The sequence below is a fragment of the Anastrepha obliqua genome, chromosome 3 (genome assembly GCF_027943255.1).
Source record: "Anastrepha obliqua isolate idAnaObli1 chromosome 3, idAnaObli1_1.0, whole genome shotgun sequence".
Lineage (NCBI taxonomy): Eukaryota > Metazoa > Arthropoda > Insecta > Diptera > Tephritidae > Anastrepha > Anastrepha obliqua.
Genome location: NC_072894.1, coordinates 66,398,005 through 66,415,192, shown reverse-complemented (window position 1 = coordinate 66,415,192; position 17,188 = coordinate 66,398,005). Strand labels below are relative to the sequence as shown.

General features: G+C 34.3%; 1 protein-coding gene across 2 annotated transcripts in view; it reads right to left on the bottom strand.

The window, feature by feature from the left end:
• Positions 1–5,897: 5,897 nt before the first annotated feature.
• LOC129240394 (triple functional domain protein-like) overlaps positions 5,898–17,188 on the bottom strand; it is a 124,349-nt gene continuing 113,058 nt past the window's right edge. For both annotated transcript variants that reach the window (XM_054876162.1, XM_054876161.1), the window contains exons 15-22: positions 10,618–10,692; positions 10,390–10,548; positions 10,141–10,256; positions 9,956–10,072; positions 9,692–9,881; positions 9,468–9,605; positions 9,124–9,390; positions 5,898–6,982 (exon numbers count right to left, since the gene is read on the bottom strand). In XM_054876162.1, the coding sequence (XP_054732137.1) occupies positions 6,761–6,982; positions 9,124–9,390; positions 9,468–9,605; positions 9,692–9,881; positions 9,956–10,072; positions 10,141–10,256; positions 10,390–10,548; positions 10,618–10,692 (1,284 nt within the window). In that variant the 3' untranslated portion in view covers positions 5,898–6,760. The remainder of the gene's footprint in view (positions 6,983–9,123; positions 9,391–9,467; positions 9,606–9,691; positions 9,882–9,955; positions 10,073–10,140; positions 10,257–10,389; positions 10,549–10,617; positions 10,693–17,188) is intronic.

Here is a 17,188-nt window from a genome sequence, read left to right as displayed (position 1 = left end):
TAAGTATACATTTGCAAGTTCCTATCAGAAAGCCTAGTACATCCTCATCTACATAACAAGGCTGCGTTTTTTTGTACGAGTATAAGCGAATTCCCACGCACAAGGCTTTGTGTTCACTTCCATTCTGAATTCTACAATGGACTACAAATTCACGATAAGCTAAGCCTAGAAAATGAAATGATATTGAGCGTCTTGTCCAAACCATTTGTTACCAAAGGAGATTTCGGATCGGTTTACGTTACGAGGCATAACAACATAGCTTATTCTAAAGGGTTGTTAAATTTCAAGGGCCGATTTTGAATGTGAACCGCACCTAAACGTCAAGTTTTTTTCTGCATTTCATTTGACATTTTTCAATTAAGCAGAACTGCCGCATTTGGGCGAAGGATAATCCAAGAGTTATTGCCGAAAAACCAATACACCCACAAAGAGTGACTGTTTGGTGCGGTTTATGGGCCGGCGGCATAATTTGGCCGTATTTTTTCCCAAAATTAGGCCGGTCAGGCAGTTACTGTGAATAGTGTTCGCTATCGTGAGATGATAACGAACTTTTTATGGCTCGAATTGGAAGATATGGATATGGACGATATGTGGTTTCAACAGGACGGTGCCACTTGTCACACAGCTAACGAAACAATGGCTCTTTTGCGCTAAAAATTTCATGGCCGAATAATCTCACGTCGCGGCGATGTCAATTGGCCGCCAAGAGCATGTGATTTGACACGGTTGGACTTTTTTCTTTGGGGTTATTTGAAAGAAAAGGTGTAAGTCGATAAGCCAGCAACAATTCAAGAGCTAAAGGATGAGATAATTCGGCACATTAACGGCATAGAACTTCAATTATGCCTCAGCGTCATCGAAAATTTGGACCATCGGATGGAGGTGTGCCGCCGAGGCCGAGGCGGTCATTTGGCCGATATTTTATTCCATACGTAATTGAGCCATACCAATATTATCATAATAAAGAGAAATAACAATAATTTCCTAAAAAAATTGTATTTTATTTAAGACCAACACCGGCCCTTGAAACTTAACCACCCTTCACAATAAATATCAGTTCAAAAATTATTTAGTATTCGATCTTCATCCAGAGGAGTGCTGTGAGGCTACCATTTGAACAAGAGAACGACATACCAAAACCGCTAAACACAATATACAACGAAATGGACGACCACATGAAAAGGCAAGTGGAAGGTAGGTGGACTAACTTGACCACATGCAAAACAGTAAAAGTCATGTGTAGAACTAACGACAAAAAACTGACTCCATTCGTACTTACGCTCTCGCGAAAGGAATGCAGAACTATCATAGGTATGCTAACAGGCCACAATCTACTGGCTGCATATGCGTACAAGATAGGGATTGCTAACACGGACAAATGAAGGAAATGCAGAGAGGATGTTGAGGAGACTCTAGAACACCTTCTGTGCGCTTGTCCGGCATTACTAAAAACGCGACTAAAATGCCTGGGAGCCCCACTGTTTGAGGGTCTGGAAGACGTCTCTAAAGCGGAGCTCCTAGCCCTACTTAGATTCGCTAAAAGCGCTGACATCCTACATGATGTCTACTTCAGGTATTCATAGAGGTCGGTCTCCATCTGGTATCGCTAGGGACCAAAAGGTCTATGCGCGGCTTATTGCCAACCAGGCTAACCTAACCTAACCTTCATCCAGAGGAAAAAATTATTCAAAAGCTACAAGAAATTTGAGCCACTTCAAACTAGCACTTCTTTATACTACTTAGTGGATTATAAAGCTGCGTACCATTTTGTTTTTAATCCTGTTAAAAAGTTCTAAATTTTGCTAAACATTTTTCGAATTTTATATGACATTTGTTGTGGAATGAGCTTTATTTTTATAAAAACTGAATGAAAATAAAAAAAAAGAGAAAAGTAGTTAAAACTGCTCAACAAATTTCGTTTCTATTATTTTTTTCGCAAGTGTATATAAATATATATAATTGCTGCGTACATCCTTTGCTGGATGTTTGAATGCTTATGTCGCTTACGATTAGCAGATTATTTTTTATGCGAGGCTTTTTCATGGCATGTGTGTACTAAGAGGTTTGCCATTGCCTACTGAGGGACGGCCGCTATTAGAAAAAACCTGAGGTTGACATCATTGGTCTTAACAACCGCGCTGTAAGTTTTGCCTTCTCCAAACTGGATAAAGAGGCAAAGCGAATGGGTCTGGTGGTGAACGAGGACAAAACGAAGTGCCTCCTGTCTTCAAACAAACAATCGACGCACTCGCGTATCAGCACCCACGTCACTGTTGACAGTTATAATTTCGAGGTTGTAATACACTTCGTTTATTTAGGAACCAGCATTAACACCGATATCAATGTCAGCCTGGAAATCCAACGTAGAATCTCTCGTGCAACAAGTGCTATTTTGGTCTAAGTAGGCAATTTACTAAAGTCCTCTTTCGGCGAACAAAACTAACACTCATGCCCGATCGAACATGTGGCGCAGAAGCTTGGACGGTGACAATATTCGATGAGGCGTTCCTTAGAGCGTTTGAGAGAAAGATTCTGCAAAAAGTTTTTGGATCTTTACTCGTTGGTGATGGCGAGTATCGTAGGCGATGAAACAATGAGGTGTATGAGCTTTACGACGACATAGACATAGTGCAGCGAACAGAGATCCAGCGGCTTCGTTGGATGGATCAAATCGACCGAATGGATACAAACGCTCCGGCTCTGAAAGTATTCGATGCGGTACCAGCTGGTGGTGGCAGCGGAAGAGGAAGGGATCCTATGCGTTGGAAAGATCAGGTGGAGAAGGATTTGGGATCACTTGGTGTGTCCAACTGGCGCATGTTGCGCGCTTTATTAAACTCGGCCAAAATCATGTAAGCGGTTATCGCCCCACTCAAGAAGAAAGAGAAGTACGACCAATAATCGCATGAAAATATATTTATATTAACCTTTGGAGTATTGGAATATCGACGATACTCCTCGACTGCGGATAGTTACCAAGTAGATAATTTTTGAACTATCCCTAAGAGGATTTACATAACTAACCTCTTTTCCAGTGCTTCAAAAATAGATTCGGCTTTCTTTTGCTTATTCTAAATTCAAATCAAAAACTCCAATGTGAGTATTCTTTACAACACTTTGCCTAAGCTAATTTTCCTAAAGTGTATATAAGGTTTGGAGGAAACGAATGCACATATACTGGCATTATACGGGATATACATATACATACATATATATTAACCCTTTTGCATCATTCGACGGAATAATCCGCGAACAAAAACTATCTCTTATCATCAAGAACGGAATAATCCGCAATAAATTATTTTCTTGTTAAAGTTTGAGGAAAATAAATAATTTTGTAATCGTGTAACATTCTCTTTCGTTAGAACAAACAGTAAAAGTCTTGCCGACGCAAGATATTTTGAGTACATCGCGCACTTCGAGTTGTGATGCGAAAGGGTTAAGAAGCACGTTTTTTGAAGTTTCTGAAGCTTAGACACAGAAGCTTTACGAATCACTTAAATGTCTGCTTGAAGATCTAGAACTTGAAGGTTTGGGCTTGTTTGAACCCTTGAAATTTTCTGTACGTTAACTTTCATGCTTTTTCTTCTTCTGCTTTTTTACTTTTTGATTTGCGAACTTCACTAAACATTTTGTTGTTGTGTTACTTTAGTAATTCGTGAAGGTAATGAAATCTAGATAATTGCAACAAATTGTGAGCTGCCTTATGATGCTTTTCTGCAGGTATTTCAATGTAGTTTACAAACAAAAAGTGGAACTCTTTCGCCTAACTTCTTCTGCAGACTTTCTCAGCCTGATGATTAAGTCTATTATTAAGTCTATTATTACTTTTTATCATTTAACACAATAAATAGGTCCATCTTTTAGTCTCAGAAAGTATATTGAAAGATCCTTTATTGTTGACTAATCCATCTGTAGTCAAGTCACACCGTGTTGCGAGTGTGACCAAAAGAGAAAAAAGTTGATGCCTGAATTTAAAAGCAAAAATATGGTGATTTTCTCTACATACCTCAAATTTACTAGTTCCAAAACATTTTTGTTGTTATTCTAGACTTCTCAAAGTGAAAGGATTTCATCAATAAAATCTTAAATATTTTTAATTGATTACAAGCTGTCGTGAGGCCCTTATCAAGTTTCTGTAGTTGCAATTATCCGCAAAAGTGCGCATACAGTTTACCAAAAAATTGTTTGGAAACTAAAAAAATTTGTTCACATACACGTATTGGTCCTTTTACATTTCATGATTTTTGTAGAGGACCTTCAAGGTGTAGGCGTTGCTCTATGCCAACTTTTACGGTATTTCATGATTCTTCTTTCCTAAGTGAAAGTAAAGCAGGTACTAAGTTGCAGCGAAATTGGAGCCCGTTTACTACCTTTGGTCACAGCTGATAAGGCGATGATACACCATCATCAGGGGGCATTTTCTCTAATGCAATACAAGTAGTAATTGCGATAAGAATTGTATTACAAAAACCATTTGTTGTCTTTATTTGAGCAAAATGTTGACAACGTAGTTAAGTTCCTTTTAAACTATATTTCTATAAAAGATATATATGCAAATACGATATTGCTATATAAAATACTAAGTTTGCATTCGCATCTCATTACAAAGTACACCCCAGATTTGCCTACATATTTGGTCTAGCGCGTTCATATGTCTATTAAGACAGTCTGTAGTTCCATTTTATATGCATGACTTTCTTTCTGGCCGAGTGTATTTGCTGCTAGAAGGTAATTTGTAGGCTTGAATCCCATTACGCATTTTTTCCAAGCAGCGGAAAACAATGGCAAACGTTTGCGTAAAGCGTCTCATAAAAATCGTCAACTGATCGTCAACATCGATTTATTAAATGCGACATACTCGTATAACACTTGGGCCATAAATGTATAGGGAAAAGCAAAGATTCACATCATATACGTAAAATATATTTCTTATTATTTATTTATTATGTATTTATGTTTTATGTATTTATTGTTCGCGAATTCTTTAGCAACAATTTAAGAGACCTTATATTTCAAACAAAATGAAGTATTCCACATTTTTGATATGCAGAACCCAAAGTCATATTCATTCGTGAAATGACTTAAAATATTGTTAGGCTTCCTAAAGCAGAATAAAAAATTTAGAAAAACGAAGTTAAAAAAGTTATATAAAAAAATTAACAATTAAAAAAAACCAAAATAATATAGAAAAAAAGTATACAAATTAAAAAAATAATAATAATAATTTATAAAATATAAAATCAATGAATCTAAAATTTTAATAAAAATTTAAAATTTATAAAATCAATAATTCAAATTAATCGCCGCGTTACTAACTACTCAATCACTTACCTACGTTTACTTTCACATCACACTTGATGTTTAAACTTTTTAACGCTTAAATATTAAACTGTACATTGTGCCCTTATCGTTACTAACTTTAATCTTCCTATACTTGAATCACACTTAGACATACATATAGATGCTTGACTTCAATGGTACACTTCACCTACATACATACACGTGCACTTATATATGAAGCAACCACATCATTTTATGAAACTTGTCTCATAATATTTTATATTACTTAAATCTGTTATAAATACAAATTTTGTTTAAATATTTTGCACAAATATGAAGCATAACGTTGTGCATCTTTGCTTTGCATTTGTTTGTGCGCCTAGTCCAACAAATGAAATTCGTATAAGGTAGAATAATTTTCTATCAAAACGCCTTACACTTGATTGGCTTAAATTCCATCTCTAGAATTGCGATTTTCCTATTAATTTTGCTATCATCTTTCGATTGCTAAGACTTTTGAAAAAAAAAAATAAATAAATAAAAAAAAAGGAAAAGAAATTAAAAAAATGCGAAATGAAACATTAAAATTTCTATTTTAATTTTTTATATTTTTACTTAGTAAAGATATTTGTAATTTTATAAAAGAAATGAGTTAAATTAAATTAATTACATATTTTCTTAATAGCATAAATCACTCGTTAGGATCACTTAAATTACATTTTTAGCTTAGTATTCAAACTGTTTCAACTTTCTCTTGAATCCATACACTTATCTTTTCAGATTTATTAATAGCTAGACATAGATTTTTCGCTATTAAAAAAACTTAAATAATTAAATTAAATTACATATAATATCGAACGCAAAGTGTATATGCGCTTTCTATGCGTTTTTGAAAATCTACACTAGAGTTATGCAATTTATGTTTGAAAAGAATTTCCTTTTAAAATAGCTGGTCCCTTTTGTCAGTTGGGCATGTTGTTTTGTTGAACTATGTAAACACATTGGTAAAACTAGGGTTGGATTCAAACTCAAATACAGCCAGTCTATTGGCTAATACTTATTGCAAATAATATGTATGTAAGTATAGAAATACATTAATCAAATGCACCCACAGTACTAAAAATGAATAGCGTTACATGTATAAATATAAATTGAAATTGGCGAGAGTTTTATATAGTCTTTTTCTCAACTAATACAAAGGGTTTCAACAAACCAGCAGAAAATTTAAAACATTTTTTGTTAAAATATATAATAAAGTCATGTCTTAGCGGTGGCAACTTCTCTTGCAATTCTTCCATCGACTTCTACTTCACATATTTTTGCATTCATATATCCATCGATTTAAAATTTTATTTTGCCATGATTATATAGATTTCAAATATTGTTCTATTAATAGTTTTTTTGTTTAAATTTCCATGAAATGCTTTGTTGCAATTAATTGTACATGATTGCGATTTGTTTCTTTGTTTGTCGAATTCTAATTCTGTTGCTGTTGCTGCTGCTGATATTCGATGGGACTGGTTATTGCCCTAAGAAAATCATGTTGTGACTGCAGTATGTTGCGGATGATGCGCAACCATTCATTGGTTAACTCTACTGTGGCTGCAAAGCAAATTATATTTAGACCAGGCTTATTTGGATCGGTTGATTTGAGCAGAAAACGATTGTTGGGTAGTTCCTCTAGATGCATTTTGTTGACCTGTTTGGAAAAAAAGATAGTTAAGAATTATAAATATTTAGATACACGTAGTTAATTTTGTTTTTACTTTAAATATTCGAATTCGACAATTTTGGTATTTTAGAAGTATTGGCAAAAATCTGAATGAATTTCCTTAACCTCTTCCGGTAAAATGACGAGTCTAGCTCGTCATTGGTATTTCATGCCATATACCACAATGACGAGCTACACGCGTCATGCATACTGTTGAATATGATAATTAATTTAGTTTAAAATTTCTAGTGTACTGAATTTGGCAACACCTTTTTTACTTGTGGAAATATCACAGATCCCTATCACATATTGTTTACCGTTAAAACTTCTTGCTACAAGTCACGAGCGAATTTTTGCGAGTCTGTAAGATTTCAGATTTTTTAAATAGCAATAAAATGTTTTTTTTATGCCCTTTTTTTATTATTAAATCATATCGGAAGGGGTTCATGAACACGCTTTTCATAAAAACACCATTTATATTTACAAAAGGCGGACCAAAAAACTATAATGTATAAAATTTAATATTTTGAAAGTGCAAATCTCATTTTTCCTTATTTTGAGTTTGTGTAAGAATATTGGATCTTCTTCGCTCAACATTTCTTAACATTTAAAACCTTTTTATAAATTTCAAAAAGCCTTCTAATTTAAAGCCTGAGTACGAATTAAAGCCATAGAGGTGTATTCCTAGTAAAAAGATAATAGCAGATAATACTGAAGAAACCATAACGACCTTTTTGACAAATGAGTACCTTATCTTGTTACATTACATACCTCAAATATAGCAAACAAGTCTTTTTCGGCCTTTTTTCAGAGAAATTCTCTTAAGTAAGTTTTAAATACCAGGATGGATTTGAAAACTCTGATTTTTCAATTCAGTTTATTGTACATAGTATTGGTATAGCATTGGTATTTTCTTTTCTTTAAATGGGTATTTTAGTGCTTTTCTATATCGAAAATTAGACAACACTGCAGTTGGAAGAGAGATATTTGATTGCTCTTCTCCTTCGAGAAGACCAAACTTGGGAAAAAATGTAAATAAACCGACGAAATGGCAAAAAAAAACTCTGAGGCTAGAGAACAAAAAAATGTTAAATCAAGTTACGAAAATGGTAATCTGGTCACACTGATCACCAATTGCACCGGTGCGACGTCACGAAAATCAAATGACATTGTCAAATTAGCTGAGAGCAAAGTATCGGTACCACGATCGGCGCCACCTTATTATTTTCGCGATCGTGCATCCATAAGCGGTGATTTGGTGTGACTTCAGGTGAATTTAAGTGAGGGTTGGTGCTTTGAGTATCTCGATTGCCAAAACAATTACAACAATAAAAACATAATCATTATTAAAGTTTAAAACTCACAGAATAACTATTATTTCTGATTGAAAATATTTTTTTATTTTATTTTTGATAAAAAAATATGTAACTCGTATATCATTGCATTTTCTGAGCGATTAATTACAAATCTTATACAAACAAGCAATGAAACGCGTAAAGGACAAAATAAAGATTTCCATCACTGAAAGTCAATTTTTAATTTAATAAAAAAGTTAATGAAAAAACAAAATCGAATGACTAATTTTGCGCCACCTTGTACATACTTTCATTATCATAATACATTTTGTGGTTGTTATTGTAAAAGTATAAATATTCCCCATAAATGTTTGGAGAATGCTGTTATACAGTGACAGTCCTTGACCAGATATAAATCCCAGGATCGTTCCGTAAAGTAGAACCGACTGTCAGGGGAACGGAATACATTTTGTAATACATGTCAGTCTAGGATATTAGTCTTGCAGGACTTTTGGACGAATGCAAAGTTTTGAAAAATATGCAGCAGTGAATCCAACGCATACTTTCAGGCTATGACTCTATGACCGTTGCTATACTTTTATTTCATTGTAGTATTGCGGCATGCAAAGCTTCGCGGTTCGCGCTTTCTTGCACAAGTATCAGATAAATATCTTATTGCCTAGTATATTTTTGCTAAATAAACTGGTCGCTAGTATTACAACCCTGTTTTATAACTATCTGTGTATTTGAAAGAATGCCTTCTTTGCTAGGCGCGGAACTTTGTTTCATTTTGTATAATTTAGCACTAATTTTCTCACTACAACTTTCACTTACTTGTATATGCGAACGATACGTGTAGGTTGGACTACTATATTGTAGTTTCTTTCCATCAATATCCGCAAAAATGATACTTTGCTCGAATAGAAAAACATACAATTCTCGCGGTTTCTGCATCATGTAGGCATTACGCTCAGCACCTTTCTCATCTTCAATGCAGGTGAGTTTGTCATGCAGCAGCAGTTTTCCTTGCGCAGTAATTTTACCCTCGAATTTTTGTAAGCGACGTAATTCCATTGCTTCATTAGCAGCCTTGCAAATCATCTAAAAATGACAGAGATATAAATCAAATTAATATTGCAAAACATTAACGTTTAATAATATTTCTAAACAAAATTTACCCCCATAACACGCATAGCTTCTTCGATGCCAACAACTTCAGCATCACATCCAGCTGCTCTAGCATGTTTTGCAATTTCTCTGAATAACAATTCATATTTAGGCAATCTTTGCACTGGTTTTATGAGCAAGTCGTTGAGCTATTCAAATACAAAACATATTTAAAATCAAATACAAATCTTTCATTGTGAATGTCAATTAATAGCCACTAAAAATATTCACTTACATCCAAACGACTTCCCAGTTTCTGTCTTATTTGATCAAAATATAAAAGGTGAGTTGTGACAATGTGATCCGACACTGGCTTATTTTGATAATATTTATTATACATATCAAATTTAGGTAAATAACGCTTGATAATAGGGCCCAAATCGGCGGGCGAATTACGGCAGCGAACTATCGCCTCCAAAAAGAATCTGAGAAAAGGAGAATAATTTCAATAGGTTTAGTTTCGAAATTTGTTTTGACATATAATTAAAAGAAATCTTACTTCTTGTGCCACTCGTAGATGGCTTCAATGTTTCCAAAAACCATGCGTTCTTTGCCGCCCTTCAGATCATCGGGTATAGGTATATCACTTTTGGGATCGAGTACTTCAGCTAGGTAACTGAAGATGCAAAATAATTACACTTTAAATCATTTCTGGCTCATTGCGTCAATATATCAATTACACACCCATTAACAATGCTCTTCAAGTCTTCAATATATGACTTTTCGGTGGTTATTAATTCATCGATTGCGTATTGGCGCTTTCTAAGCGCGCTTTCAATATCACTATTTTCCGTATTGCGCTGTGTGGGGAGAATAATTCACAAAAAAACTAGTAATTATTGAATGCAGCTTAAATGTAGTTTCATATTTTGTGAAGTTAAAAGTAAGTAGTATTAATATAATATTTATTTATATATTTATATATTTGCATACCTCCTCATGGTTATAAGAGTTGTTGCTGCCATAACCATCTGTGGAATCTTTCTTCTCACCAACTGTGCTGCAACCGTTGCTGGCGCACACATCAGCATTAATATTACTGCAGTTGTTTACATTTGGTTTCAATATTTTTGAATTCTCCTCATGTTGCTCCTGTGACATAGAAAAAAGTGAAAGATGAGAACAGATGTAAATGTAGAACAATTTTAAATGGATACGCACCGTTTTCTCTTTGACAATTTGCTCAATTTCTGATAAATCTACGGCTGGGTTGCCTTCCATTTTGCCTGCACTTGCCTGCAAATAAATTCAAGCGAAACGATAATCTTTAAAATAATGTACACCAGTGTATTGAATGAAAAAAAAAAAATTATATAGTTTAAGCTTTTACGAATGTATCAAGGTGTATTCATTAAAGGTGATGTTCCACAGCCGATAAGAAGTTGGAGGTAGAAGAATCTGTTGATTGTGCGAATGGAACAGCTTTTGGTAATTTTATTTTATGCTGAGATACAGATGTACACAGCGAATGAAGAAAGCAAATGGCTGGTTTATCGATACTATCTTTAATAGATTCGCCTTGGATTGTATATAACTTTCAGCGGAGGGTTGATTTTAGTTAGAAATTTAATCATATATTTAGTTCAGTACCTCAGAAATACTTTCGTGTACCTACGCATCTAAATGCGATATTTTACAAAGTTCGATTTTTTTTTTAATTTTCATTAATTTTTATATTATATAAGTTCAGTTTTTTTTTTTGGTTCACTCTACAACAAATATCAAATAATTCAAAGTTTCAAACTTTGTACAAGAATTATAAAAATTCAACAAATTTTCATAAATATTTATCAAACTTCTTCATCAGAATTACAAAAAAAAATGGGCACGCAGTTTCAGAGCCCATTCAATTTTTGTGTGATAAAGTGCTAGGTTTAAGTGGCTAAAATTCTCGTTGATTTTTGATAATTTGTTTTTCTGACGGTATTGCGCATTTTCTCCATATAACGAATGCACATTTGTATGAAACTTTGATGTACTATACATATGAACAGATGAATTGTTTTTAGAAATATTGAAAATAAAACAAGAAAAAAAGCCACGTTTCCGATTAGATGTCGCCGGTCGTTAGGTGTACGTACATCCATGTATATATAAATATTATATATTATATATATATATGTATATATGCAGATAAGGTTAGAAGATGTAGAGGGCATTGCAAAGAATTTTTCGATGTAAGCGCTCAAATTTCTACAGGATCAGAGTTTCTATAAAAAATCGACAAAATTCAATCCAAATTGCTTGATTGGACAAGTGGATTGGAAAAGTGTTTCTGTAACCATTAATCGACAATGAATGTGTGAAATCGAATCAACAATTCTTTATGGCAACATTGAGAAAAGTAAGCATGAAAACCATAATGTGTATAAAGAAATTAAAATATTTATGAACGGCTATTTAATTAAATAAAGAAGAGCTGTATGAAATACTACGTTAAAAAATCAATTTTCTAATTAACTATTTTACACGTTTTGAATTTATATTTAAAATTTAATTAAACAAGGTTTTTTTAGTGACAATACATTACATTTTTAAGAAGATTTTATCTAAATTTCTTCTTTATTTATCTGCTTGTTTGTCCGAAAAGAATTTTCTGGAATGGAGTGTAGTGGCACATGGGGCACCAATAGAACACTTTGCATATTTGCAATATTCACATATCCATACATACTATACACGTCCATATATTATCTATGTATATGTGTTTATGCTAACTCAATATTTACATCATATCCCATTTAACTTACCTTTAACGTATTCAAATAATAACCAAATACTTAACACTTATAATTTGCACTTCAAAGGCATTACAAAATACATTAAAAAGTTTTATTTAATTAATGTGTGTTGCCATCATCTCAATGCCAAATCAAAATAATGATCGACAATTTTTTATTTCATTCGATTACTGAAACCCTTTCCATCGAGTACTCGTACTGAAATATACTGGAATATCTCAATTAACTAACAGGGTTGTCGATGAATACGACTAATTTTTTTTTACCGAACCGCAAGAAGTGAGAGAAGGGTTACAGAAATGGGCTAAGGTATGGGTATTTCTAATCAGATCATTTATTTAGATAGATATTAGTACTTCGTGTGCACTTCGGCCTGTGTATCTATGGCATTGTAACCTGTTGTTGTTGTTGTAGCAGTTCACTAAGCCTTGCCAGAGCGGTGTAGTCACCGATCGTCATCGTCTAGCTCATCTGAGTTAAACAGAAAACGTGCTGTTTGCCGACTGGCGCTTTGAGAACCTTGTTGCGGTATTGGAGAGCAAACTGTCGAAGTTGGTAGTAATGTTGCTCGGCTGAGCTTCAAGGAATCCCAGAGGTTCTATTTGAGATGATGGATGGTTGCACCAACGAATTGCGCGAAGTAGAAGCCGTGGGGGCTAAGAGCGCCGGATGGTGGGAGAAATATGTGGCCAGAAACCGTATGGACCACTTCCTATATCTTAAGGCCTGAGCAGGTATTAAGGTGACACCACCCTCGGCACTGGTCACATCTAACCGATGTGGAGTTTGGGTGGAGCTGTTACTGGAGCGGGTGACCTTAGTCGGGAAAGACCCGAGTCATTCCGGTACGTAGAACTGGCTGCAATGGGAAAGAGCAGCCCAGCCAATAAAGCCGACAACGGTCCTTGAATACGGTGCTAATCGAACGCTAGTCACGCACAATTCCCTGCTCGGCTTTGCGTCCCCCTTCTAATCATATCGATTGCTAAGTTTTATGAAAGGTTTGTATAGAAAAACATAATTTATAAGCGAAGGATGGAAGACAAAAATTCATTTTTAAATACTTTAAAATAACTAAAATTCATTAAGAGACTCCAGCGTGTTTTTGTTTTATAATCTATGTATGTTTTTGGTGTGACATCAATAAATTACAATGAACGAGAATTTTCTTCTCATTCATTATAAAATTTAAAATGTATTAAAAAAAATTTAATAGGATAGAAGACAAAAATAAAAAGCTTTTCAACAACGCCCGCGTTTCCTGTTTTGCTTTTAAATATTTATGTGTGTATGCAGGTATTTAATGCTTCACTTTTTTTCAATTTGCACAATGCGCTACTAAAAATACACGCACGTAGTTATTGTAGTCGCGTCGCGTATATGGCATGTGTTGATGCGATTTGTCGTTTCTTAATTAAGTGCGTTCTGCATGCACTTACTTATGTGCTTACGTACACACGTGGCCACTATAATAGCTACAAGTACACCGACTTCGATATAAAAAAGCAAGTGTTTTTTTTTAGTTATGTTAATTCCTTCATCGAAATAAAGCGAAAAAGCTTTCGACATCTAGCAACATCCTAAAACAAGTTTATTTTTGTTTCATGGCTCCAAAGTTCTCCATACTACATACTTTTTGATACGCTCTGGGCCACACCTTCACTTGTGGTCATCAGCGAAAGGTTCTGTCTTCCGTAAATTGCGCTGTTGTTTTCGACTAAAATTGATTTTGATGCCTGGATGTCCTTCGCGGCAATTGTCATAAATAAATTGTAGATTGTAGGTAGTTATTTTCTTTTCAACCGTTTCAATATTTAGCGAAACATTTGTACGATATTTTCTGTTTTCGAAAATTGAGAAGATGCTCCGTTATACTCATCAACTGTGCAGTATAGCGCACGACCCATACTTGGTGTGGTATTCATATTAATTTTCAGTTAAATGAACTTTAACTTCGGAACTTCGTTTTAATTTCACCGCACAGATAAATTCAATTCAATTCAATAATAGCCATACCTTTTTAACAGCGGCACCTATTTAAGTGATCACGTGTGTATATGTATGGCTGTGTGTGTCAATATTATTATACTTGCATGGCCATATTGTATAAAATGTATTTTATGAATGACAGGCACTGCATCACTGAGCGCAACAAGCAGTGATAAAGTGAGAGGAGCAAATTCGTCTGGTGATTTTTTCTTCATAAATCAGAACAAACATTTTTGTGAACGTAGGAGTATAAAAATGTATAGATATCTATAGATATTTATACATTTTCGATGAGAAGAATAAGTTATAATTAAAGAGAATTCTTATGAATTTGAAAGTTTCTTGGTTAGTTTGTTTGTAGTTTATAGACTCCTAAACCATTTATACGATTACAATGATATTTTAGTGAGTAGTTCTGAGTACATCGGGAAAGGTTCAAAAGCTGGTTTGGGTCCGCTCCGTAGCTGGGTGGGCGTAGTGCGGCCGATATATTGTGATACGATTTGAGTCATATTAAAAATATATATTAGTTAACTTTAAAGAAATGTTTTTGAAAAAAATATAATATGCTGTAATTGAGATAATTATAGATATTGCATCAATAGATCGATTTTATTTTAAATTACGATACGAAAAATATGTGTTAGGGATATCGCAAGTGAGGAACGTGATACCTCCTATACTAAATCGTAAAAACTGCATAAAATTACTTTGAGTACAGTTTGAATTATAATGACCAAAAGTACAAAGTTATTAATCCCATTTCGATTTCGATGATAGGGCCCGGTTGAGCCCAAGAGAAAGTGTAATTAATTTTTATTTTTCCGATGTAGCCGAATGGTTCATTTGAAAGTGCGCAGTTTCGAATCTCCGTGCATGAAACACCAAATTATAGAAAACAAGTTTTATCTAATAGCGATCGCCCCTAGGCAGGCAATCGCAAACATCCGTGCGTATATCTGCCATAAAAAACTGTTGGCCCCTCTATTTGTGGAACAACATGAAGACACACATCACAAATAAGAGGAGCACGACCAGAACTCTTAAACTTTTATGAGCAAAACAATGTGTTTCATCACACATCTTGTGCTCACATAATTGAGTCATCTGGAAAAAATGCATGTTACTGAAATATTATTTATATTTCGATTAACTCTATAACTTCCACTGCTGATATTTTGTTGGAAACCCCTTGTGCCGTATAGCTCCCGCACATCGTTTACTCACGGTGCGCATTAAATCTTGGCATTGGCCTGGAGTGATCTTGTGTGTTGTTGCGAGATTTCCTTGCACATAATTTCACCCCATTTGTCTAGAATTTGTCCGACCAACACCTGGTGGTTCAAACAATGGGTCTCGTGCTTTATTAAAATGTTGTTTACCAATACTTTTTTTTTATGTTGATACATTGGGTCCATTTAAACAATTTTCCTGAAGTCATATTCGCACATTTTGGGCTGATATATTATATTTATCACCACCTGTTTATATCCACCTGTCGAATGAATTTACACGTTTCAGACAAACGTTACTCTGTAATTTTAGATTTTTAATCCGCAAATTAGAGCTTACAGATATGTAACCAGAATTACGAAATTATTTACGACAATAGTGGAGATGAGAGGAAAGGCTGAATTTTGAACATAAAAACTACAAGGAAAGTAGTTACTTGCATTAGTAGAAAACATGATTAGCAGAAAAACCCTGATAAGAAATATTTAATTTATATTTTATTTGTTTATCAAACACACAACCAAAAGTTATTTTACAGTGTTTGAACTTATCAAGAGATCGAACTTACTGCAGTTAAGAGATCAAGATGTTTTACTAAATTGAAGTCGGTCCATAAGGTATTTGGTCTTCTGAGAAGTAATAAACATTTTAACTTTAGGAAGTCATTAAATGCTCTGGAAAATATTGGCTTAGAAAACCAGATAAGTGCTACTGGCGTATATCGCAATATGGTTGTCATGGACATTAAGCGTAGTAGACTATAACAATCGGCATACAGTTCACATCTATAAAGTACCGTTGTCATTAAGAACGTTTTTGCTAAAAGTAATCGAATTTTACTAGGTTAAGTGCTGAGTAGTCCATAAGGCTCGTTGCATACCATAGACTTTTACTATTGCATTTACATCAACTGTGGGTATTCCAAGTCAGAGCTCTATTATAAGTTATTCCTAGGTTCTTTGCAGTGTTCACAAATTTTATAACAGAATTTTTCAGTTTCACTTAATTGCAGTCGTCAAGTTTAAACTTCTTTTTATAAATAACGATGCACTGTGATTTGTTTGGATTTAAGAGCAACCCAATATCGCAGGCCCAAAAGGACAACTAACTTACAATTAAACATCATCGTATAGACATGAATATTACAATATTTTATCACGTTTGGAAGATCATTTACGTATAATCCCAAAAAAGCGGGCGAAGAATCGAGCCTTGGGAAACACCGTTAGTTATAGGCAAATATCTAGATAAACTGTGACTGGCACATACAACTTGCGTACGATCAGAGTTGAATAACATTAGATTAGTAGTCCGTGACCAACAGTGTCGAAACGCAGAACCGTTAAAATGGTTACGAGGTTGTTCTCAATGTTAAGTGTGATATCATCTGACACCCTAATAAAAGCTTTAGTGCAGTTCCTTTTTAATCGAAAACCAGATTGGTACGGACTCACCAAAGTGTTGCACCTCAAGGAAGAGCTTATCTGAAAAATGCCCTATCCGCTTTGACAGGAAACAGCAATAGAGAAATATTACACCCCTCCGCGTGGATTGAGCGAATATTGAAATACATATGTATGTAATAATTTTGTTGCCTTTTGTTGTCGGCCTTTTGTTTTGGCAGTATGCACTGTAAACTTACTAAAACGGTGTGAAATGCACTGTGTATTTTCCGACGAAATTTTCGCCAACCACTATTGTTTTCCAGCTTCTTTTACTTCGATTGGATCAATCGAGTATTGTGTTATATTTCACTTTATTATTAAAAT